This window comes from Anoplopoma fimbria, chromosome 2 (genome assembly GCF_027596085.1).
Source record: "Anoplopoma fimbria isolate UVic2021 breed Golden Eagle Sablefish chromosome 2, Afim_UVic_2022, whole genome shotgun sequence".
NCBI lineage: Eukaryota > Metazoa > Chordata > Actinopteri > Perciformes > Anoplopomatidae > Anoplopoma > Anoplopoma fimbria.
The window spans coordinates 7,185,666-7,211,568 of NC_072450.1; the positions used below are offsets into that span (position 1 = coordinate 7,185,666).

The 25,903-nt window shown below is 37.5% G+C and overlaps 2 protein-coding genes across 3 annotated transcripts in view; both read right to left on the minus strand.

Annotated features, from left to right (window-relative positions):
- Positions 1–564: 564 nt before the first annotated feature.
- On the minus strand, positions 565–5,201 carry LOC129102823 (40S ribosomal protein S17-like). The gene is made up of 5 exons (XM_054613097.1): positions 5,104–5,201; positions 4,080–4,231; positions 1,938–2,043; positions 1,648–1,713; positions 565–692 (listed from the first exon to the last, which is right to left on the minus strand). Exons 1-5 carry the CDS (start codon positions 5,104–5,106, stop codon positions 615–617), a joined length of 405 nt encoding a protein of 134 aa, XP_054469072.1. The 5' UTR covers positions 5,107–5,201; the 3' UTR covers positions 565–614.
- Positions 5,202–14,437: 9,236 nt separating this feature from the next.
- csnk1g1 (casein kinase 1, gamma 1) overlaps positions 14,438–25,903 on the minus strand; it is a 28,577-nt gene continuing 17,111 nt past the window's right edge. Inside the window, exons 6-13 of one of the 2 annotated variants that reach the window (XM_054608501.1) lie at positions 23,667–23,901; positions 23,462–23,547; positions 23,005–23,089; positions 22,668–22,816; positions 22,451–22,558; positions 20,907–21,017; positions 18,361–18,467; positions 14,438–14,652 (exon numbers count right to left, since the gene is read on the minus strand). In XM_054608501.1, the coding sequence (XP_054464476.1) occupies positions 14,598–14,652; positions 18,361–18,467; positions 20,907–21,017; positions 22,451–22,558; positions 22,668–22,816; positions 23,005–23,089; positions 23,462–23,547; positions 23,667–23,901 (936 nt within the window). In that variant the 3' untranslated portion in view covers positions 14,438–14,597. The remainder of the gene's footprint in view (positions 14,653–18,360; positions 18,468–20,906; positions 21,018–22,450; positions 22,559–22,667; positions 22,817–23,004; positions 23,090–23,461; positions 23,548–23,666; positions 23,902–25,903) is intronic. The other variant, XM_054608493.1, reaches the window with a different exon arrangement.

Here is a 25,903-nt window from a genome sequence, read left to right on the forward strand (position 1 = left end):
AGCATGTCCAAAAACAAAAAAATTCATAGTACAGAATGTTGAAAAAATTTCATAAAATAGTATGTTGAAAAAAGTAAAAAAAAAAGAAAATATGTGAAAACTAATTAAAAATTCATAGTATAGCCCAAAAACAAAAAAATTCATAGTACAGAATGTTGAAAAAATTTCATATACTATATGCCATGAAAACTAATTAAAAAGTCATAGTATAGAATGTCAAAAACTGTAAATCATCAGACAGTCATACAGAGACCACAGTGAAGTAAGCCATAAAAATGTCATAAAAAAATCTTCGTGGTATGTCATAAGAAAGTATATATATTTAGCACTCTGATAGTGCTACGTTTTTTTATGAGTGCTCAGATTAACACATGTAGGCCTATTCTTTGATTTTCAAATACCCAAATGATGAATGATCCTTTTGTTTCATTCCACTATTATCCCGTCACTGCGACCATTGAATAGCTGCCCATTCGGGGCTCAACCCTTAAGCGCTACCACTACTGGCTGTTAAAATATATTAGTTATATTACAACCACTCCCTAGGTAAAAAAAGAAGAACAATTCTTATTCATAATTATGTCTTTTTATTAAAAGGATTATTCCACATGATTTTACAATCCTCTTGGTGTTTTGAAGTTCATTCCAATAGTTGGCTGAGTGACCTGAAGGTTGGAAAGGCCACCGAAATCCTACAAGAGGAAGAGAAACAATTCATGATGTAGGCAGATAGAGAGGAAATAGTCATCACAGGGTTATTTATTTCATAACACTTTATGATAAGGGTATAAAACAAACATGTAACATGACTCGTGATCATCATTTGATAATTATGACAAACAAGAATTCATGATAAATCCTGCATTATTATCAGGTCAATAAGTTCTTAGTTGACACTAAATTGATCATAATTTAAGTTAATTCAGTTACTTCATACATCATTTGTTTTTATTAATACTTTACAAAAGAATAAAAAATAAAATAAATAGGGCTTGAATACTATCTGATTATGCAAAAACGTGTAAATATTTGCATTAAAAGACCAGTTTGGTAGTAAAAAAACAAAACAATTTCCTATGAGAACAGGCACTAAAAGAACAAATGTCTAGAGGCCTAAAAGTTTTATGTAACTTGAATCCAGCCGTTTATCATTGAATGTATTAAGTTATTGTGAATTAAGATTCCTTTATTGATCATTTATAGTGTGACTGTTGGTCATTGTGAATTGATCATTTGTTTATGGTAAACAACGGGAAACCATGATTCATCCTGCAGTAAATCATCATGAGTGATGTAGTTAAGAATTTGATTTGTGCACCCGTTATAAAGTGTTCCTTTTGTTTCTATGTAGGGAAGTTTCTTTAATAAATCCTGCATTTACAAAAAGCTAATGACAGATAATCTACATGATGTCTTCATGGATTGATGGAAAACCTTAATAATACAGGTATACAGTTATGTCTCCAAAATTACAGTTTTGCAATTCAGAAAAAAATATTCTGACATTTGTTAAAAGCAGTCAAGAATTATCTAAACCGACTATTCTGAAGGCATTTTATTAATTATGTGGCCAAAGCTCAAAGTCATCAGAACAAATAGTTTGTCATATGTCACTAAGAAAAGCAGCAAAACATGTTTTACACTTACCAGCATCTTGAGCATTTCCTTTGTGTCTGGATCCACCTCGATGAGCTCCTGGTCCAGAGCAGAAATCTGGAGGATGAGACATAAAAAAACAACAAATTAGCCGCCTGAACTGTCTTTCTAACATGTTCATTAAAGGTTTTTCAGCCACAACTAGAAAGTTTAAAAGGTCATCACTCTCTGTCAGTTACACTACTAATTATCAAACCAAACAACTGTTAAACACAGAGAGATGTGAGTATTTAAAGCAAAGCAACAGATTCCACGTTGCATGTAAGGCAGTGTGAACAGACCTCTGGGACGTAGTTGTCCCTCCTCTCTCTCTCCTCCTCCTGCAGCTTGATGGAGATTCCTCTGACTGGACCGCGCTGGATGCGCTTCATCAGGTGTGTCACATACCTGAGGACAAACAGGAGAAACAGGAGAACATGGTTACTACTTGTATAAGCAACAAGTCGACAACACGATGATCACCTTAATAGTCCGTACACGGACGGTTTACATACACTTTATCTTGCTGACCGTCACTTTTGTCTTGTGGATTTTCTATTTAATTGATCTTATATACTTTGTATTTACTTCTTGTTTAGCTTTATATACCTCTGATGTTTATTTTAAATGTTTCTGTGCACGTGCTGCTGTGAAATCTCTCTGCACTCCCCTTCCACTGACGACAAACATTTACAGTGGATTGTCACTCTACATTTTAGCATCAACTCTTGAAGCTCTGCAGGCTCCAGCAAAGAGAACAGTGTTTTGGCACCTGACACACGAGAACAAATGTCTGTGAGATGCACTTACAGGACTGCAACATTCAGACAGCTATAAACCACCAGGTTTCCATTCACACTGACCATATATTTTATAGAAAACAATCTGAAGAGGAAAACTGTGATGTGGACACTTCGTCTCAAACCGAGTTAATTAACAGACCAAGCAGAATACAGTTAAAACAACTACGGCAAAATACTAATGTTTAACTTGTTTAATTGTCTTACATCACAAAAGAGACAAGTTCCTGCCTATATTTTGGCACAGAGCCTTTTTGTGAACTAATCTTTTTTCCCCAGGGCCCTAGCTACAAGGACAGTTAAATCTTATCTAAGCCCCCATAACATATAATGTTGGGCTCAACAAAACACTGTCTGGTCATCATTGGTTCACTATTAGGACCGTACACTAGATGGCCTTCTCAAACTCCACACCTGATGAAGACCCGGACAAACGGTACCAGAGGAGTCTCTTATTCCGTTATTAAACATATTGAAGTGTGAAACCAGGAAAGATTTTCTCTGATAAGTTTTGCTACTGTGAGCGAGGTAGAAGGGGGCTTTTTAAAAGACATGCATGAATATTAACAAGTGTAATTAACAAACAACTATAGCAGTCCATAAGAACACACAGAATGCAGCTTGTCATATATTTAAGTCATGATTTCTACAAATCCAAATTGTTGTAAGATAATTTAACTGTGGCTATTAAAAATTATAAATTTGATCTTTTAGGAATAATTACGCTGTGATAACAGTAAGCATCGATGCTCTCTCCTGCTGTGACAATCAGATAAATATTATTAGTTCAACATAAATAAACTTTATTTATCCTGAGGGAAATTGCTGCGCAGAAGTCACTATGCAAAGTGTAAAAAATGCAAGTATAAAGAGTGCAAATAACAAATAGGTGCAAATCCAAACACCCATATATATATACACACACAATACCCAAATCAGAAAAGTCCAAAACGTATAAAACTGCACAGTGAAAAACCATTGGTCCATTCCATTACCAAACTATTTAATATGCCAAAAAAAGAATTAGTTCGTCCCAAAATATAGAATGTCAAATACAGTATTCCAAATACCAGGATGCTCTGTTCGCATCTGTTCGCATCTTGCAGCATGCAAGCCGGCATGCTTTTCTGGCCATTCTGACCCATACTTCTCTGCACAGCAAAAGATGCATCACATCGACTGAGTAGCAGAGGTGCACAGACAGATGACAGCTTATTGACAGCAGCCGTTATGACAGATGACAGCCGAAGGAACAATGTTATAGAAGTATGTTATATGTATTCATGTCGCAATTGATTGCATAATGCATGCAACAGTCCGTACAGGGCAACTACAGTATATGCTAAAAGTAAAAAGAACAATTATGCAATTTGGAACATAGTCCCTGTCAATTTCTAGGAATCCTCTTGCTAAAGAAATTACAGATTTCCCATCATGCAATTCTTCTCTGTTGACCCTAAACAGCCTGTTTTATGCTGCTTCACTTTCAGGTCACCACAAAGTTTGAGGTGAACTCAAGAAGCTGAACCAGGCTGCAAACAACCAACCACAATCACCTGCACTAGATAAATCATAAAACACTGACAGGAGTGCATGTTTCTGCATTATACACACGCCCCGAAAATAGCTGCAAATTCCCCTTACCCTGCAATTTTGTTACGCAGAGGCTTGCTGGGGATGATGGCGATCTCCTCGCACACCCTCTTGTTGGTGTGGAAGTCACTGCCCAGACGCATGTAGTATTTCTCGATGATGACCCTGGCGGCCTTCTTGACGGTCTTGGTCCTGACGCGACCCTGAAGAGAAATGAAAAAGATTTGGTGTTCAAAATATGTACAAACACATAACATAGGGAAGAGTCGTCTGGTTGATTAGTGATCAAACTGGGAATGTTTATACAAATCATACAGCATTATGTCTTACTCATCAATTGTTTGTGTCAAAACTATCAGTAAAAATCTTTAGCAGTGACTTAAAAAGTAAAATTATAGCACGTTTCTATTCTGACCCATTTAAATGAGTTTCCTCACATGAAATCACTTTAATTTATGGTCATTTAACTGTGGACTTGTTTCTCGGGGTGCATGCAAATAGGTGATAGTTTTATCAGTTTAAAGGCAAAAGAATAACGCAAATTGGGAGGAATTAAATCAGTTAATATTAGAAAAACAATCTTTGTTGACCTTGGCTTCCCCCCAAAAAAATGCAGAAAATCACAGCAACAATTTAAAATAATTTTCAAAATAAAATGTGGAGCTTTAAGTGTCATAAATGCAATTTAAGGCTATTATTTTGAAAGGATAAATCCATTTAAACCGGATATGGTTGTAAAATTTGACCTCAAATAATTAAAAAAAACAAAAAATTAGTATAAAGTCCAGCAACAAATAAAGAATAAATAATAAACTTAAATCAAATTTGCAGTAACTTTACACATTATTGGTGATATTCTGCATTTGAGCGCTTAGTTACCAGCCTGTATCACGTTAACATTTAGCCCGTTTTATACATTTAACGCCTCTTAAATGCTCCCAATCCCGACTTTTATTAACATTTGTGCCTTTTTTGTGCAAAGTGATACTTGTAAGCGCTTTGTGGACGGACAGACAGTGAGGATTGAGACGGATTATGAGGGCTGGAGATGTGAAGTGTTCGCTGCGTTACCCACCATGTTGACGCGGACCGGCGGAAGAGAGATCCCGGATGTTCCTACAGGACGTTTGTAGCTTATGACGGATGTCTGCGAAGCGCCACAGCGACGACTAGCGGCGGGAGGTGGGAAGTGCACCTGTGGACTGTACGAGTACTGCATGCTTGTAAGGTTGATTAAAAGTGATTTTGTTAACTGTTTCAATGAGCACATGAACCCAAACATAACACCACTATGTTCTTTCTGTCATTGTGTTTTAGGAGAAAAAAAATATCCCTAATTACAGCATTAAACTACTTATTTCACATGACACATGACAATAAAAACACTGTGCAATAATAGTTAAAATAGTTTTTTTCTGTCTGTAAATATTATATTTCAGTTATTGTGTTTTTCTACTGTTTTTATTGCTTATTTACAATACTTGTTTTCTTTTTATCTTGTCTTTCTTTACTATGTCTCTTGTGTGCACTTTAACTCTATGCTGCTGTAAGCCTGCAAATTTCCCCGCTGCGGGACTAATAAAGGATTATCTTATTTTATCTTATCTTAAACTTGTAGAAAATGCTTCCAGTTTAAGGACTGCAGATGTTGAAAACCAGGTTTAAAGAATGTTGAAGCCTTATAGACTTTATAAAGACGGTGATGGATTTTGTGCAATAAAGGGAATGTATACAGGGCTGATTCCTGTATATGGTAGATGTTTAACATTGTACTGAATGTTCCACCAGTAAAGATCAATGATAGCCATGTTTTTAAAAAAAACTCATTAAGTTTAAGTAGCTACATTTATTTAACTGTTTAAATTGGAAGCATTATAATAAGTTAATATGACTAAGTGTGTAGAAAAATACAAAAATATAGCATCTTAGTTAACACCTGAAAATGTTCACCACACTCCTCAGTTCAAAGTATCAACAGTAAACCTGTTGTTTATGTTATTAAAATGTGGGAAATTAAATTCCATGTGACTCATTTTAGCTTGAAGATGCTTTTGGCGGGAGGTGGGAAGTGCACCTGTGGACTGTACGAGTAATGTGTGCTTGTAAGGTTGATTAAAAGTGATTTTGTTAACTGTTTCAATGAGCACATGAACCCAAACATAACACCACTATGTTCTTTCTGTCATTGTGTTTTAGGAGAAAAAAAATATCCCTAATTACAGCATTAAACTACTTATTTCACATGACAATAAAAACACTGTGCAATAATAGTTAAAATGGTTTTTTTCTGTCTGTAAATATATTTCAGTTATTGTGTTTTTCTACTGTTTTTATTGCTTATTTATAATACTTGTTTTCTTTTTATCTTGTCTTTCTTTACTATGTCTCTTGTGTGCACTTTAACTCTATGCTGCTGTAAGCCTGCAAATTTCCCCGCTGCGGGACTAATAAAGGATTATCTTATCTTATCTTAAACTTGTTCTTCATGTGAGGAAATCAACTTCCAGTTTAAGGACTGCAGATGTTGAAAACCAGGTTTAAAGAATGTTGAAGCCTTATAGACTTTATAAAGACGGTGATGGATTTTGTGCAATAAAGGGAATGTATACAGGGCTGATTCCTGTATATGGTAGATGTTTAACATTGTACTGAAAGTTCTACCAGTAAAGATCAATGATAGCCATGTTTTAAAAAACTCATTAAGTTTAAGTAGCTACATTTATTTAACTGTTTAAATTGTAAGCATTATAATGTTAATAAGTTAATATGACTAAGTGTGTAGAAAAATAGAAAAATAAAGCATCTTAGTTAACACCTGAAAATGTTCACCACACTCCTCAGTTCAAAGTATCAACAGTAAACCTGTTGTTTATGTTATTAAAATGTGGGAAATTAAATTCCATGTGACTCATTTTAGCTTGAAGATGCTTTTGGCGGGAGGTGGGAAGTGCACCCGTGGACTGTACGAGTAATGTGTGCTTGTAAGGTTGATTAAAAGTGATTTTGTTAACTGTTTCAATGAGCACATGAACCCAAACATAACACCACTATGTTCTTTCTGTCATTGTGTTTTAGGAGAAAAATTACAGCATTAAACTACTTATTTCACATGACACATGACAATAAAAACACTGTGCAATAATAGTTAAAATAGTTTTTTTCTGTCTGTAAATATATTTCAGTTATTGTGTTTTTCTACTGTTTTTATTGCTTATTTATAATACTTGTTTTCTTTTTATCTTGTCTTTCTTTACTATGTCTCTTGTGTGCACTTTAACTCTATGCTGCTGTAAGCCTGCAAATTTCCCCGCTGCGGGACTAATAAAGGATTATCTTATCTTATCTTAAACTTGTTCTTCATGTGAGGAAACTCAACTTCCAGTTTAAGGACTGCAGATGTTGAAAACCAGGTTTAAAGAATGTTGAAGCCTTAGAGACTTTATAGAGACGGTGATGGATTTTGTGCAATAAAGGGAATGTATACAGGGCTGATTCCTGTATATGGTAGATGTTTAACATTGTACTGAAAGTTCTACCAGTAAAGATCAATGATAGCCATGTTTTAAAAAAACTCATTAAGTTTAAGTAGCTACATTTATTTAACTGTTTAAATTGTAAGCATTATAATGTTAATAAGTTAATATGACTAAGTGTGTAGAAAAATAGAAAAATAAAGCATCTTAGTTAACACCTGAAAATGTTCACCACACTCCTCAGTTCAAAGTATCAACAGTAAACCTGTTGTTTATGTTATTAAAATGTGGGAAATTAAATTCCATGTGACTCATTTTAGCTTGAAGATGCTTTTGGCGGGAGGTGGGAAGTGCACCTGTGGACTGTACGAGTAATGTGTGCTTGTAAGGTTGATTAAAAGTGATTTTGTTAACTGTTTCAATGAGCACATGAACCCAAACATAACACCACTATGTTCTTTCTGTCATTGTGTTTTAGGAGAAAAATTACAGCATTAAACTACTTATTTCACATGACACATGACAATAAAAACACTGTGCAATAATAGTTAAAATAGTTTTTTTCTGTCTGTAAATATTATATTTCAGTTATTGTGTTTTTCTACTGTTTTTATTGCTTATTTATAATACTTGTTTTCTTTTTCATTTTTTTCTTTTTATCTTGTCTTTCTTTACTATGTCTCTTGTGTGCACTTTAACTCTATGCTGCTGTAAGCCTGCAAATTTCCCCGCTGCGGGACTAATAAAGGATTATCTTATCTTATCTTAAACTTAAACTTGTGTGAAAATGCTTCCAGTTTAAGGACTGCAGATGTTGAAAACCAGGTTTAAAGAATGTTGAAGCCTTATAGACTTTATAAAGACGGTGATGGATTTTGTGCAATAAAGGGAATGTATACAGGGCTGATTCCTGTATATGGTAGATGTTTAACATTGTACTGAATGTTCTACCAGTAAAGACCAATGATAGCCATGTTTTAAAAAAACTCATTAAGTTTAAGTAGCTACATTTATTTAACTGTTTAAATTGTAAGCATTATAATGTTAATAAGTTAATATGACTAAGTGTGTAGAAAAATACAAAAATATAGCATCTTAGTTAACACCTGAAAATGTTCACCACACTCCTCAGTTCAAAGTATCAACAGTAAACCTGTTGTTTATGTTATTAAAATGTGGGAAATTAAATTCCATGTGACTCATTATAAGCTTACCATATGCTTGTACCCTGGAGTCGTGGCTGTACCTGGACTGTGGTCGTGCATCCTGCTACGGCCCTGCTGACACCGACTGCTACCACCATTATTATTACTAGTCACATTACTATTACTATTACCTGTACCATTAAGCATTTTAGCTTTGCTTCCACCCTGAAGCCCTTTTGCTTTCTCGCTCTGCAGGTTTCCATGAATCGTTGTGGAACCTGGACCGTAGTCGTGCCTCCTGCTGTGAGCCGACTGACACCCACTGCTACTTCGATTATTATTATTAGTCACATTACTATCCCTATTTTCATGGCTATAATTCTACTGTAATAATTGCTGCTGTTATTATAAGTAGTCTTATTATATGAATCATTTATGTCATATACATTGAATGTGTTGTATCTCTGTTATGCTGTTCATTCTGTACACATGACATCTATTGCATTCTGTCCATCCTGGGAGAAGGATCCCTCCTCTGTCGTTCTCCCATAGGTTTCTTCCTTTTTTCTCCCTGTTAAAGGGTTTTTTTTTAGGGGAGTTTTTCCTGTGCCGATGTGAGGGAAGGACATGTTTTGTAAAGCCCTCTGAGGCAAATTTGTAATTTGTGATTCTGGGCTATACAAAATAAACTGAATTGAATTGAATATAATAAGTCAAATGCGTAGAAAATATAAAGCATCATAGTTCAAATTTCTGAACATTTTCACCACACTCTTTTGTAAAAGGAATCTACAGTCAACCTGCCATTTGGCTTATTAAAACTTGTGAAATTTAATTCCATGTGACTTGAGATCATCTTAGCTTGAAGATGCTTTTGGGTAAACAAGGCCCAGTGATTTTTTTGGTTATTAACTGTGATCCCACTATTTATTTTTACTTACATCAGCAGTTCTCGGCCTGGCCTTCAGGTCGCAAGATGAACCTTAGGCGTAATGACACGATATAAAAATAAAGTTATACATATAACTTGTGATAAGGGGGCATTGCTTTAATTTAGAGGTGTGTGCAATCTTACCAACAACTGTGACAACTTACTTTGAAGAGCAAAGTGCACTGTTCTTGTCAAGATTAACTCCAACACCAAGTTATTCATAAAATGTCCTCATAACAGTGTTAATTAAACGATTTTCTAAGCATTCGCTACACACGTCTGTTAACTGTTGAGACGATATTATATGTTCCTACAAAAGAAAGGAGAAAACCTGAACAATCAGGTTATCAACTCCATGTATTAAAAAAAGACAGAAAAACACCTGCATAAGCCCCCTTCTCTCGCAAACGTAAATACTACACCCACGAAAATATTTAATCACATTTCCATTTACTTTAAAATCATAAAACATCTAGTAAGAAGTTCCAAAGGGTCAGAATGAAATCCTGACAGACACTCAGAATGTCTTAATGAAGAACGCATCAATTAACTCTGAAATCAGCGTAAACTGTCTGGATTCATTATCGGTTATATTTGCAATTTCATTAAAGTGAGAATACAGCATCTGAAGCAATTAGTACAAAAATCATTTCACAGAAGGCATTCCCACAAGGTGGAGAGATCTTTTATTTTACATAAAAAAGGGTGCAAACTGGAGTTTCCCTTTAGGTGTGGAGGGAATAAAAAGTGATTTTATAAGGTTCATGTGTGACACATTGTATTATATGAATCCAAGGAGAAAAAAAACAAAACAGGCATTTCAGATAAAAAAAAAAAAAAAAAAAAAAAGGACCTTTACCTTTCTGTAAATTAAAAATATGAAACCATAAAAAGAAGAAATGTGGGTCCTTCATTCTTGAAGCCCTTGACTAACTCATTCAAATACATTTTTGAAGTGACATTCATATTTCAACACAATAATATATATTTACAGTTTTAAGATTTCTCTTAATCATAGCTCTGAAAAAAAAAGAAACAATGCTGAGGGGAGGATAAACTCTTGGAGCTGTACAATTTGATTTTCCACAGTCTGAGAGGGAAAAGAAAATATCAAAGAATACATATTTTATATGGAATCCCAACAGAAAGAACAAAGAGTATAATTGTGAACTCTGTACAATTTACAAATAATCATCACAATATTGCAGTAAAATGTCACCCTAAACCTCTCCCTCAAAGAAAAACAATACAGTAAATCCAAGACAATTCTACAGTACAGCAACAAGGAGAAAGTGCCAGAGAACCCATAAAGACCTTAAGCCATTCATTCACTTTAACCGTCCTTTGCTTTGATTTAAACAGGTTCGACACACAGGAATGTGACTTACACACACACAACCAAAGCCATGAACACAAGTCTGACTGAAGTGAAGTTTTATCAGAAACAATGGGAACTGAAGTGGAATGTGCTGTGAGAAGACGTTTATTTTACACGAGGACTGGAAGCCGTTAGCGTCTCGCTGACCCAACAGTATACGAGCCCTACAGGTGAGAAGATTCACCGGAGAGAGAGAGAGCCGCTCGCCGCCGTCTCCAGATAAGCCATGCAGATACAAACCACACAGAGTACTCCTATATCGCTCTGCATGAGGCCCAGAGAGGAAAACGTAAATACATCAGAGTAATATTTCTATATCTACCATTTCAGCTGGACGACCCACAGTTTAAGGAAGAAGCAGATGTTGCCAAGACAACCAGTCACAAATCCAACTCTGAAATGATGAAACTACGTCGATAAATTGCTGTTGGTTTCAACAATAATAGAAAGAAACCAACAGAGGCGACTCATAAAACACTCCCCCCCCCACCTCGACAACACTTCCTGGTATTGACTGAATTGGGCCACGTTGCTCTGCAAATTTCTCAAAAAACGACAATTGGACACGTCAAGGACACACGGTGGAATGCGATGGTCAAAAGAAAACAACACATTCAACTTCATATTTTCCTGGCACGGGTAAAAAAAAAGGCATGGGCTAGTAGTCGTCTCAGGAATGGCACTCGAGGAATTCAGGGGGAACGTCGGAGGCTAAATAGTCTGGATATCCATCTCACTACACAGAAATACTTTCAACTTTTCTCAAGAAGCTGGAATGAAAAGAAAAACAGTCCGGGTGTCGCTGACGCTTTGTGGAGGAGAATCACCGACAAACGGATGGAAAAATACATTACGGTGAATGTTTCACAGAGACAGAAACATGACTCTAACCTCACAACCAACATCTAACTGCACCCCCTCTGGCTGAAAACGTGAACCCGACCGTCATTCAGTCATTAACACCAGCCAGCACGGGACTCCACAGGTGAGTCCCACGACCTGTCCAACACACTCAAGAGGCACTAAGACGTCTCAAAGAAATGAATACCGGTCATTCAAATAGCCTGTTCTCCCACCATTCCCCTCAAATCCTATGTGTGGAATTTATTATGATAATGACCAAGAAAATAAAACAAAACAAAACAGAAAAGGTCCCGTAGATTTTCATATTCAAGTACTTTCAATAACACAATAACTTAGACCCCGGAGTGACTGACGTGTCGGGGGGGGGGGTAAGAATAAACCGAAAGCTATACAGTGTAAATACACGCAACAAGCAGGTTTACATACGGATTCATTGAGATAGTTTGCAACATCGACAACATTGTATTTCTAAAGATGATGGAGAAGGTCCACAAAACGCCAACCTTAACACTGCGCTGAGAGCTGATTCACCTAGGACTTACATGTGTGTGTATGTGTGTGAGTGCGTGCATGTGTGTGTGTGTGTGTGTGTGTGTGTGTGTGTGTGTGTGTGTGCAGAGAGGGGAAAAAAAGGAAGGATGGGAGGAGGGTGTAATGGCACAACAAAAAAAAAAGAAAAGGCGTGGGCGGGGATAAAAGTCGATTTAAAGTGTATTCCCTGCACCCTATAGGGAAGGCCTAGCACACGAGGCAGCTACAGTTAAAGTAATAAGCACGATTAAAGTACAGTATTAAGAAGGCAGGGTCTCGCCAGGGAAAGCCGGGGTCAACAAATGTAGTGCAGTCATGGTCTCAAGCTTTTGTTTTTGTTACCCTCTCTTTCCCCATAAAACCATGGCTTTTTTTTGGAATGGAAAAACAAAAAAAAAAAAAAAATTGCATTAAAAAAATTCACATTAGCAAGATATAACATAAAAAAATAAAACACCTATGTACGGTAATTCTCTGTTAGGAGGATAGGCAAGGTGACATTTCGAGGATATTGTTTCAAGGCAGTCCTCCATGACACTAAATAAAAATAAAAATGGTATGGACATGTTCTCTTATCCTCCTTCGCTCACGCTGACGTCTCTCTCTCTCTGCGTGGAGGAGAGGAACCGGGGGGGGGGTTTCAGCAGAGTCATCCAAACTTAAAACATTGCTTTGCAGCACAGGGGTCTCCAGACTGGACACGCAGGGGCACGGACGTCCTAACACCGTTACAGATTTTATTTTTTACACCAAACCTCCCATTTGGCGTTGGGAGTAAATCCTCACTGTGACAAGGGAAGTCATGAACTGCTCCGACTCTAGCTGGGGAAGAAACAGTCTGCAACTTTGGGGCTTTTTCATACAGGTGACCCCCCCCACCAAAAAAAATCTAACAACCATCATGCTGACAACTCGTTTATCCAACTGGTGATGTGAAGCGGTGGTCGACTGGTCGGTCGGTCGGGGTTAAGGCATTGGACAGTAGCGTCGAGAGGCTGTGATTTCCATCTCCAAAGCACATCACGCCAGTGTCTACTGGTGAAGAGTCCATTATTAACCATCATTATTAAGATCAAGAACTTTTAAGACCCTCCCACCTTGTAATCCACTTGGTTTTGGTCTGACTTTTTCCCCCGTTTTTAAGCATCGGTCTTAACTCCTAAACTGCAATTTCCTTCCCATGCGCATGACAGATTATATAAATGCTCCAAAGTAATTTACATTTCCGTCCATACATTCAGTGTGTATGTTTTAGAATAAGTAAGAAAAATGGTGGCAACCAAGACATAAATAGCATAAATAGCATTTTTTTTTTTTTTTTTTTTCAGCCCCATGTACAAGAGTCAGGTTGCTGCTCATTAGCACAAAGCCGACAGGAGCAAAACTGCATGTGAGTCAAACGCGACTGTAGTGTGTTTTTTTTTGTTTTTTTCGACTGCGGCGAGGTTAAGGGGAGAGCTTTAACCAAGCAGCGTGAGCAGAAATCATCCTCAGAGAACACAGTGCAGGAGGCGTCTCTGGTCTTCTGTTCTCCCAGGTCCCAGTGCCAGGGTTGACCTCTTTGGAGGAAAAAAGTGCAGGGGCCAAATGGCAGACTGATGCTCTTTGTGCCGGATGATGGGCAGTTACACTCCGGGCTCCTCGTGTGTTCAGGTTTACATTCAGTCCCACGCCAAGGAATGACCACAAGGGCTTTGTGTCAAAATGAGTTGGGGGGGGGCAAACTGCTTTGAACCGGGACTTGACAGAGGGGAAATGAAAACAATGATTTAGCGAGTCAAAAAAGAAATCATAGTATGCAACAGGCCGAAGGTGGCAAGATTCCTCTGGAAGATCGGTCTCTTCCTTTTTTTATGCATTACCACAGAAGATAAGGAGCAAAAAAATAGGCCAAAAAACAGAGAAAAAAAAAATACAAATGCTGTGTGTCTTGGGGAGGAAAAACAAAAAGATTATCCTCTGCAAAATTCCAACAAAAAGGTTGCCCGTTTGGACGACTGGCCTGCAAAACATGTCCACATATCTCAGAGGAGGAGAAAAAAAAAAAAAAAAAAAAAAAAAAAGGACTCCCATCAAAAGACACAAGCGTCTTGTACATCTCAACAAACCATTTTTAACGGGTCTCTCCAGAGAGCAATTCAATCAAGATCTTTCAGTTGTCTCCCGAATGTATTCTGAAGGGGACCTTATTGATTTCTGAAATCACAATCAACTGAGCCGGACGCGTTTCAGGCCGGTGGTGAATGATCATTTGTGCCTCGGCGTGTTCTTCTTCCGTTTTCGCTTGAAGAAGCAGCAGCACCTGCGGACAGAGACACAAATTAACCTGATATGTAGATGAGAGAGGCTCCAGATGAAGCAAAAAGAAAAAGAACAAACGACGAGCGGACGGCTTAAATTGGTTTTGTTAAATAGCTGAATTTGAGTCTTTCAAATCTGGACAGATGCGTGTTTTGTTGGGGATCACATTAGTGAGAACTGCAGCTGGCAACAGGTTTGATTAGTAAATCATTAGTACAAGGACAAGATGGATGATGTGCCATCCACCAAGTGTTTGCATGCTTATTCACCTCCAACAGAAACATGACAGAGCGGACTTTAAGATAAACTGCTGCAGTGACACTGAAGGCAATACTTCTACGATGCAAAAAAAATAATAAATGAAGCAGTGCACACAGAGCACGAGACACGGTGAGCCTGAACGGGTAATAAAAACATACAAAGACTGAAAAAGAAAAAAAAAAAGCTGTGGATCCAAACATAGGACAGTGACTCTTAGATGAATTTATTAATAACAAATAATGGCGCACCATGCAACAGGAGTTTAAAGACATTTAATCTGAAGCCAAACGTGCTGCTAAAAGAGTGAAATCTGAGTAATTTATATTTTTAAAAGGGGCTCACGCAAAATACTATTTTGTTAAATTATATCAAAGTAGCGATTTCTTTTTTTCTGCACTGATCTGACATCAAGGTTTAAGTTAATACGTCTGCTCACACAGCACCGTTGTTTATAATATTCTTTACTCATCTGTCACTACAACAAAAAGGCAGAGAAGGGCAGAGACTTGATAGTTCACATATTAGACAGTGTTTTCAGTAGTTTATGGCACTGTTCTACCAGTGAGAGTCTAGTTACAATCTGTAAATAACAACTCCACTGGGCCCCAGCCTAGGTCGGTCCACTCCCTGTCCCATGAGTCTGATGTGGACTAGCAGAGAGGGACTCACCACAGGTTGAGCATTTTCACGCAGCTACAGAAGAAGAAAAAGAGGAAAGAGTGAAAAGAGAAAAGAAAGATAGATTATTACAGCAAGACCAAGGTGATGGGGCTGGGCACATGCAACACAAACGTGCACACAAATACACCAACAGGACACCGGTGGACACGGAGAGGGAACGTTTGAGAGGTTAAAAAGGAGAAAAGATCACAGAAAAAGTTACAGAACATCGACTCTGCAGCCAATTCCACCTGTGTTTGCCTCATAAAACTGTTAAGAAAGCATATATACCTTTACCCTTTGTAAATGGAGGTATTAATATCCTTTATTTCTATATACATATATAGAGAAACAACATACATATGTCAGAGTTTGTAGTACTCCTAAGGCTGGATGATAATTCAATATTTTAAGTAAGTATTATCTTTCAATAAAATCGTATTGTGATGAAATCATATAAGATATCTTGATACATATTTACATCTAAATTGCTAATAACAAGTACATATTAACTCAAATTTTTCAGTAAATCTGATCACTTTGCAATGAGAAAATCTACAAATTAGAATACAAAAATATACTTTATGATGTAGTTGTTTCATAAAGACTATCTATTTATTGAGTTTCCAGAAAACATGCTATTGGAATATAAATTGGTTATAGAGATATAAAATCATCCATCTATCTCAGTACTCCTGCAGTTTATAAATACTAGGAATATGCTAACGGAAGCTACTTAGTCATTTAGTTATAAGTAGAACATTTTGTTATTCAGTGTAAACTTATAGGTATAAAAGTAGTACTGATGCTGTTATGATTTGTGATTCTAGACTCACTGATGTATTAATTATAATCTGATCCATCATAGACTGAATATTATTTGTGTTATTGCTCCACAATCAGAAGCTTATTTGATGAATGTTAATAAAAGAGATCAAAGAGGGAACCTGATAATCCCTCAAAAAAAAAAAAAAAAAAAAGAAAACAATTAAATTGCAACATGATTAGCATCCATTACTTCGTGTTCTTATATCAAACATCGACTTGTCTGACGAGGTATCAAAGAGACTGGCAGTGCAATCATCATATCAAACAAGAGTGTGAATGGGGACGACAGGAGGAAGGCCTGTCATCTGAGCAGAAATAGAAACCAGAGCAGATTAAAGTGAATGAACCTCTGGGAGATTCATGAGGAGACTCAGCAGAAGGGAAGTTGCTTCTTTTTTTTTACCACAACTCTGATGGGAAAGATGGGAAATAAAATCCCTGAAATATGATTTATACAAACTGGATTAATAACTGAACTGGACTAAATACATTATACACAAGATATAATCTATGCCAAGATATTAAAGATGTATTAGGTAATGAATCTGAATCTAAATTGTTGTAACATCTACTTTAGTAGGAAAATGTTGTTTATCTTACTTTATTATTGATGTTTTGCTTTTGGAATAATTTTCCCCTCAGTCAGTTGGCTCGATGATTGATCTGACATTACTTTCTCAATAAACCAGTTATTCAGCACTGACTTTCAATTTGAAATCAAAAAGGAAATATTGTGGAGAACTCACATAATCGAACACACACACATTTGTCTGAATCCAAGAAATGTTCCACAGTTTTAATTTTTTATGTCCCAGTTCTGACATCACTATCAAAAAAAAAGTGTATTTCATTGTGTTCTCACAACAAGGAATAACTGGGCTGACCTGCACTCCTTTAACGGACCTGACAGGGACCCGATCAGGACTGTCAACTACCTCAATCAATACCCAGTCTTGGAATAAAATGATTGGCTCAACATGAGAGTGGCTGCGCTGGCGGCTTGGGAAACAAAGGGACATTTTTTAAATGTCTCAGCATTTGAAGTTTTCAGTACGTTTGTAACTTTCTAACTATATCTCTTTGTTCTTTTCTAAAACAAAAAAAATAAATCAGCCTCACTGTTGTTTGTCGTTATATCCATCGGCCACTAATCCTAAATGCAAAGCACTTATTATCTCCATTAAAATAAATATTTGTTTTCTCAGGAGAGTTGAGCGTCTCAGTAGAGCTTCTCTCAATCAGCTGAGCTTCGTGACATTCAGCCAACAGCACAGTTTTAGCACAGTGGGCGGCCGGCCATGCAGCATGGCATCTTTCCAGCTGCTGATTCTGAAGACTTTCACACCAGGAGCTGTTCAGCTGGTGCTACCAGCTCTTAGATAAACCGAATGAAACCAATGTTAATGATGTGGTTTCTATGGGGTTTTTTTCCTCATGTTTGTCTCTCAGGGAGAGAACGATGTGACTGATAATATGACATAATCTTTGTACATGTGACTAAGTGACCACATGGACAATCTGTGCTGTTAAAGATGTGATAATCATGTTGATCAACAGAGGAGTTTTTCTTTAAGTTAGTCAGGCTGCTAGAAAGTAAAGTGTCATCCTCAGCGGCTGCTAGTGTAGCTTGTGTAAGGGGTGGACTTCTCATGTAGACAACAGGTATGACAAGATGAATTAGCATCGACTGAGAAGTTGATCTACATCTACTTTCTTTAAAAAATAAATAAATAAAAAATAAAATTATATATATAATTGAGGGAACAGAGGCAGCAGTCAAGATCAAAAACCCACACAATCAGACAGAAGATAAACGGGGTAGAATGACGGGGGGGCTGTCACAATCCAACAGCATAGCAAAAAGTGGCGAGAGGGGAGAGAGAGAGGAAGAGCGGGAAGGAGGAGAGGAAGCGACAGATTGACATGGAGGAGAGGTGTGGCGATGGTGTATGACACATACTTGGCCTCGTCGACCACTTCCACCTCTGCCTGAGCTGTAATGGGAGCGTTGGAATGAACCGCCAGCGGATCGTCGGCGTTCAGCTCCCCGTTGGTCGAGCTGACCACCTGTGGCACAGACGGGCGTTACTTCAGAGACAAGTTAAGACGTCGACCAGAATCAATGTGAACAAACGCTCCTGTTGTGACCGAGTTTCTCTGGTTGCATGAATGCTGCTTTACACAATTCACTTTACTGTCTCTTCTCTGTGGAAACACAGCAGGAAAGGAGAACAACACATAAATAACACAAAAAGCACATTCATGTATTGTGTTTGCTATTCTTTCTTTGGTTGCACTTTATATCCATAGCCACGCTTTGATCGACAGTACGTTTAAAACATTTAACATCTGCAGGAGCGAATAGGATTGTCAATCTATATGAATCAAAATTATATTGTGGTTTTTGAAATTCACTTTGCAGCCAGTATGCCAGTACAGCAGAAAACTTATCAATAATACACAGATGAGCATTCAGACACCAAAAATAACAATCTGCCACCGACCGACAAATCACGGTATGCAAAGAAAAGTTATTGATGGTTGTCCCATTCACCTGTAGAAGAAATGGTATTATAATTATAGTATAAATGTGAGTTTTGTGTGCATAGGTTTATACAGTGTACACCTTAGTGAATGTCAGCCACCATTCAATTCCATTCATGGTGCAACAGTGTAGAAAAATGTCCTTGAGATGAAGTTGCTAGATGCAGGAAACGTTCTAAATTGTTTGTTTACTTTGATAAAAAAATACTGCAAATACATAACCCATTCAAGAAGAGGGTCACATGACTGCTGGAGCTACTACAAGGCTATTCTGTGTTCTTACTGCCAGCAAACCAGTGTCTGTTGAGGCATTTATTAAAAGTCCTGTGCACCACCGTCTGTGAGTTTACTCTGTCTCATTCTATGACTGTATATAAAATATAAGACACATCTTGGTTTGTAGTTTTATGAATGAAAATAACATTTGTTCTCTTTGGACGTCCGCAGCATCGTGTTTGGGATCACCTTCTTCATTATCATCAATTTTCCCACAAGATATTCTTAACAGTTTTCATGTTATTTATTTATTTTTTAAATGGGTGACCCCCACACAGTAGATTGAATAAATTTTGAATTTGTTGTTTTGAATTTTACTGTATGTGTACTTTACTTGTAAAAAAATAAAATAATTAAAATGCCCGAGAAAATTATGGGGGAGTAGAACTGTAATTGTTTAGCTTTAAAAAGATAAATAGCATACTTTTGCTTTAATATCCAAAAAGGTCAATAATCATTCCTCTGTATGTAGAAACAACTTTATATAAACTTGTATTATAACACAGTCAAGCCCATAGCTTATGGTGTTTTGTAAGCTAACTAAGCTTGCTAGCAGTAGCTCTGCTGCCTCCATTGATCTTGTGGCCATCATCTGGCACACTGAAGCGGTTTCTCTACCTTTACCTTTACTCCTCGTGCACCGAGCGTCCAATCAGAGCTGGAGAGACAGAAGTTTCAGCGATGGAAAACAACCAGGAGAGTAGGTCCATGTATTAAGTGAACATACAATAGTTTTTACCTGGATGATACAGACTGATGCCTGCAACTTACAAGCTTCTCCATGGTTTCACCATAAATGGATGTTTTTAACATTTGGTAGAATAGCTAGAGATCTAATAAAGCCTACACTGTACACACCTATGCAAACTTGGCTTATACAGACAGGGACAATCTTGGTAATGGCGATAATACAAAGTACACCAGGATGCTCCTTTAAGCATAATGACCCTTTACGACTAAAGAGCATGCACTTAGCCGGCTGAGCACATAACTCTGCCATGCAAGAGGCTTCTTGGTCTCGCAAGTTATGTCCAAGCGCCATGAAGAATTGTAGTACCTGAAATCAAAATGCCAAAACCAGGGCTGCTGTTTGTAAAGCTACATCCCATTATCACCATCTGGGGTGGGTGGCACCAGATGACATGCATATGACGGTGCAGAAAAAATAACATTTCCCAGCCAGGGGTAAAGGGGTGGGGGAGGTATATGGTTGTAGATCTGTCTCACATACAAGGCTAAAATACAGAATAAATGTTGTGTCCTGGTAAAATGTCTGGTATCTATTATTTAAATTGTAACGTAAGTTAGAAAATACCTATATAACATTCAGGAAATACCATTCTTTCTGATCAATTCTGATCATTGCATTTTCAGGAGATTAATAAAAAAAATATTTTATAAAGGGTCTTCAGTGCAGTTTTATAACTTCTGTATGACCTGCAAAGTATGTATTAAAGTAAAAAAAAAAAAAAAAAAAAAATGAAGCAAAAAAATGTTTTTAAATGCAGAATCGCCCTTTGTAAATGCCAAACTTTTCATCAAAATCTGATTCAAAATATTCAAATGAGCATTATGAGATATTAAAATTGAAATATCTTTTATTATTCTTGGTTAGATCCTATGAGACAGATCTGACTCCACAGAGATTGGGTGGGGGTTGTGGTTGATCAGGTGAGGGGTGTATACCTGCACTGAGCCCCCGTGCCTGTCCGCTGCCAGGTGGGAGGTCAGATAGGAGGAGTTTGCTTGGCGTGTGGGCTGCACCTCCCATGCTCCTCGTCGATCTGAGACCGCTGTCTGCTCAGGAGTCGGGGGGGGAGGCATCGGTGATGGGAGGGGGAAGTGGGATTCAGGGGGTGCGATGGGAGAGGGTGGCGGGTGGTGATGGGATAATTGCGTTAGGAGAGATGGGTATTTGGGTGTGCGTGGCCAGGTACCATGCAAAGCAGCATGAGAAATGGAGAAGGAAAAAAAAAAAAGCAACAAAATAAAAGAGTGAATCAAAACCAAAGCAAGGCTTCAGCCAAAGAACTGAAATAGCATGAAGCCAAATGGAGGTAAGCTCTTACATCTCAAACTTTGGCCTCAATCCCATTACATTTACATAACACACAAATCAAACCTTAATTATCTATCTATAATTGTTTCATGGGTTGTCTTCGTAACAGCTCTTAAGAGTAACCAAAGCAGTTTACACAAACACAATAAAGAGAACATTCAGAAGTGATCTCACTGTTGAAATCCTTGATTGGCAGAAACATTTGAATGATCTTATTCATACGGTACCATATGTGGAGCAAAGCAAACTCAAACATGTGTAAGGGGGAACTGCAGTCCCTCAAAAAAGCTGTCCAGAAATACCATTAATCAAAACTGAGAACGGTTTCTAATGGTCTCACCTGTTCCATCCATTTGGTAAAGAAATCAAATCAAATCCTTCACTTTCTCAATTCAATAAGGGCTGGGCGATATGGCAAAAATCTACTATCATGATATATGTCATTTCAAATATTAATGACAATATATATCACAATTAAGCATGTTTTCTGGTAGTTCAATAAATCAATAGTGTATTTTTAAAAAAAACAACACATGGTAAAGCCAATTTGGTATACTACTGTGAGAATTAAATACTTGACAAATGAAAAGCATTTTCTCATTTAATTAAGATTATCATGGTAATATTCAACTAAAAGACTATAAATCATATAATTATCGCCCGGCCCTTATGTCAATGTCGTACAGTATGTGAACAATTAGAAAGCATTATCTCAGTTATCTTCATATTTTTCAGCTGCTGTCAATCAGAGAGATTAATTTCAAATTCTGGTCTAAAATACTCAACAGTCCACCAAAACAGGAATAGAGATAATTGGGATTAAAGTTTGTTTTGACAAATATGTGAAAAATCATTATTATTGTGATTATCCCTTTTTAAAGAATAAATACAAAACATCTTATCAGAATAGTTTTCATAAAAGCTTTGCATGCAGATTACTCCTGATAACTGCAGAATCCTGAGTTGTTCAAGATCCTGTGTTACAGTTTCCTTCATTCAGAGGTCGGGGGTCAAAGGTCACCCTGAGATTTAGTGTACATCTATGCAAGCAGTGGAATAGCTGTGTACCTCATACATACATTTCAGGTTGTAATGCGCAGCCTCCGTGACTTTCACTGGAACAAAAGCCTGACACCCACTCATCCACTACCAATAACAAAACCTGGTGTACCTGGTTTCTGATTGGTGGATGCTGTGAGGGCCGGTCTCTGTGAGGATGGCTCTCTCTCGTCACAGCAGATGCTCCAGAGTCTATGTGGACAGACCCCACTGGTGTGGGCTAAAGGGCAATAATGAGCAGTTAATTTCTGTGCTGTCAAACAGCTCACACAAAAAAAATAGTTTGGACTTAAAACGTATCTGTGAGTAGTTTATGTGCGTTAACTTACTATCTGCCTGCCAACCCAGTCGTAAGTGTAGTCGAAGGTGTATCCTTTTCGCTCAAACAGTTCAGTGAACAGAGTCCGCAGGTATTCATAGTCTGGCTTTTCAAAGAAGTCCAACCGTCTCACGTATCGCAGGTAGGTGGCCATCTCCTCTGATTAAACAAATGTAAAAAAAAAAATGGTTCAACCTTTAATATTGCTTCTATGATTCTAATTATATAGTGGAATGACATTTCAAAAGATTTAATTTGGAAAGGATTACACAAGCTTATCTCTCTGTGATCATTTTTCTAGCTTAACAGCGTGATCCATAAGTACGTTACAGCCATTATCAGCGTACCTGGGAAGTTCTCACAAAGGACCTCGATGGGAGTGTTTCGTTTTGTGTCTCCGATCTTCTGGTATCGTTCTTTCAACGTGTCGGCCTTCAGGAGAATCAAAACGGATAGACATATGACCCGATTCTGATGTCTGATCAGAAATATATCAAAACTAATTCCTAATACGTTCTTGCTTCTTAATGCAGACTGGTTAAAAAAAGAAAAACACTGATAACTCAAGTCCTTATAATCACATAATCTCAAATATAATGAAACTAAATTTGGACTTTTAACACACAACAGACTTTCAATACATTGTCAAAGGTTTCATAAGGAACTGCAAATAAAACAATACTACTGATCGGATTATCAGATTCAGATCTCAAGATTGTCGGCTCTCAGTTATTTCTTTACTGATGCATGTTTTTATACATAGAACAAAACTGATGTTGACACACGTCCATGTACTTGGCATACCTTTAGACCTTGCCATGGTAGACTCCCACGAAGGAAATACATGAACATGTGGCCTAAAGCCTCCAGGTCATCTCTCCGGCTTTGCTCTATAGTAATAGATTTGATAACATTTCACTGAGAAACTTCAAGAATAAAAGCACCAATCATCATTACATAATAAACATGTCAGGAAAACACAACAGAACCAAAAACAAATGAATCTTACCTTTGCCTAAATGCGTATTGATGGACATATACCGGGCAGTGCCAGTCAAGCTCTTATGCTCCCTGTATGGAATGTGTTTTTTGGTCTCGGGGTCGATGTACTCTTTGGCCAGACCAAAGTCGATGATGTGGATGATGTGTTCCTTTTTATTCCCTTGCCGTCCGATGAGAAAGTTTTCAGGTTTCACGTCTCTATAGATGAGGTTTTTAGAGTGCACGTACTCCATTCGAGAAATCTGATGAGAAAGAATACAGCAGTGTCAGCAAAAAAATAAAAAAATAAAAAAATACAGGCCTAGAAGTCAGCAAAGCGCAGTCAAGATGTCAAAATTTACACAAAACTGACATTTTAATGAAAGTTGACTGGTGCAATATGTCAGTCTTTTGAAGAGCATCGTGATATAGAACGTCAGCATTTTACACTTTAAAGGAGCTCTCCACCGATTTAACACACATTATGTCCTCTGTGGCTCTGGAGGAGGTTTCTCAAGTCTCAGATAATGACTCAAGTGATATCATCATTATCATGAGTCATCGTGAGCTCAGCAAGGATGCTACAAATGTATATCAGAAACCCTGTGATGCAAACTAGGGATGTTAGGTTTGAAAGACGTAGGCGTATATTTGCAGGGAAGGTCTAATGACGGACCCAATTGAGCTGTATTGTGGGAAATGTAGGATCCGGTGTTACACTCATACAATAAATAAAAGTCTGGATATCTTGGCCTATGCAAAATACATTTTTGGACTGTTCTTTTTTAAATCCGTCTCTTGCAAAAGCCCCCCAACTTCATGGAGGATAGGTGTAGTTTTATTATTGATTAATGTAATGGAGTTGAACCATTTAGTCTATAAAATGTCTCAAAAGTTAAGGGTTAGGTCAAGCAGCAAGTTAATTCATTTTTACCTGATAAGTGAGAAATCATTTATAAACTAGTCATATAATTCATGCTGATTGATTAATGATTCATTTACATTTTGCACAGCTACCACAATGATACATTAGTATGACAACAAAAGCTTCTGTTGATGTTGAGACAGAATTTCAAGCCACTAACTGAGATGCAAAACCATCCTGCTGGGACGTAGGACTCTGGAAGCACCAGCGATTAGGATCTGAACGACAATGTGTTTATAAATGTAAATCTTAACTAAGAGCTCATAGCAGTCATCTTCCAAAAGGGAGATTTGTAACAACAGAGGAAACACAATGGGGAAATAAGTAATGGTGTGAGTTATAAGATCATTTACTTGGTTTTGATCTTGAAGGATCCTGAAACACAGATCCACAAAAAGACAATCTTGTGTAGGAGGACAAGCTCACAGCACTTATTGTGGGATAACTCTCTAGCGCCAAAAACTAAAGAGGAAGACCGACATCATAAATACAGAGGAGAGACTGGCTGAGGTGCAGCTTTATCAACTCCCTGTTCTGCAACATCGTGCTTATGATCTGCTGTTTGTAGGTTTCCGTACTGATTTGCCGGGGCTATCTGCATTACAAAAGCGCTGCAGATTTTCTGCTGACAAAACGAAATGCTAGAAATTTTGAGATGTCTGAGGCGCCTAAAAAGCTAAAAGACCACCATCCGAGCTGCTCAAACCTCATGAGAGTCAGTGATGGCTTTGCTCTTTTTGACAGCCTACCTGACTCTGACCAACAGTGCGTGTATACTGACAGACTGATAATGTGCAGACTCTGCACTGGTACACCACCTGCTCCATGGACATTTGTAGGCAGGACATTGTGCAGATAAAATTATGTATCATTTGTTTGGCTGAATGAACCCAAACACTGTAAAACAGTTTATTAAATATGTAAAATTGATTTTGTACGAGGCATTCTTGGACATTTGTTTCACTACTGTAAAATCTGAAATATTTGGTACCTTGAGTCACAGATTGCTTTAAAAAGGAATCACAACGTGCTTCATACATTCTTAACTCTAGGTCCACTTACTGGCTCTTTCCAGAGCTTTCAACTGCATCTCTATTTTTGCCTACATTTGTCAACTGAGTAAACTTCATCTGCAAAGTTCTGGCAGATTAAGTGGACTATGTTACTATGTTAGTATTTTGTTGTTCAAGTTCCTTCACCTGTTTAAAACCCACATTAGAACCCATCCAGCGATTCACCCTGGAAGGCTTTTATTTTGAAACATATGCAGGAAGTGTTTCACAATCATAAGAAGTTAGTGGAAGCTTTTTTTTTTTTAAATTTTTTAAACAACTTAATGC

Excerpts from the sequence above, each read along its gene's own strand:
- LOC129102823 (XM_054613097.1), bottom strand. Across the intron at positions 1,714-1,937 it reads GGGACAACTACGTCCCAGAG|ATTTCTGCTCTGGACCAGGA; the intron begins GTCTGTTCACAC and ends CTCATCCTCCAG. Across the intron at positions 693-1,647 it reads AGGAAATGCTCAAGATGCTG|GATTTCGGTGGCCTTTCCAA; the intron begins GTAAGTGTAAAA and ends TTCCTCTTGTAG.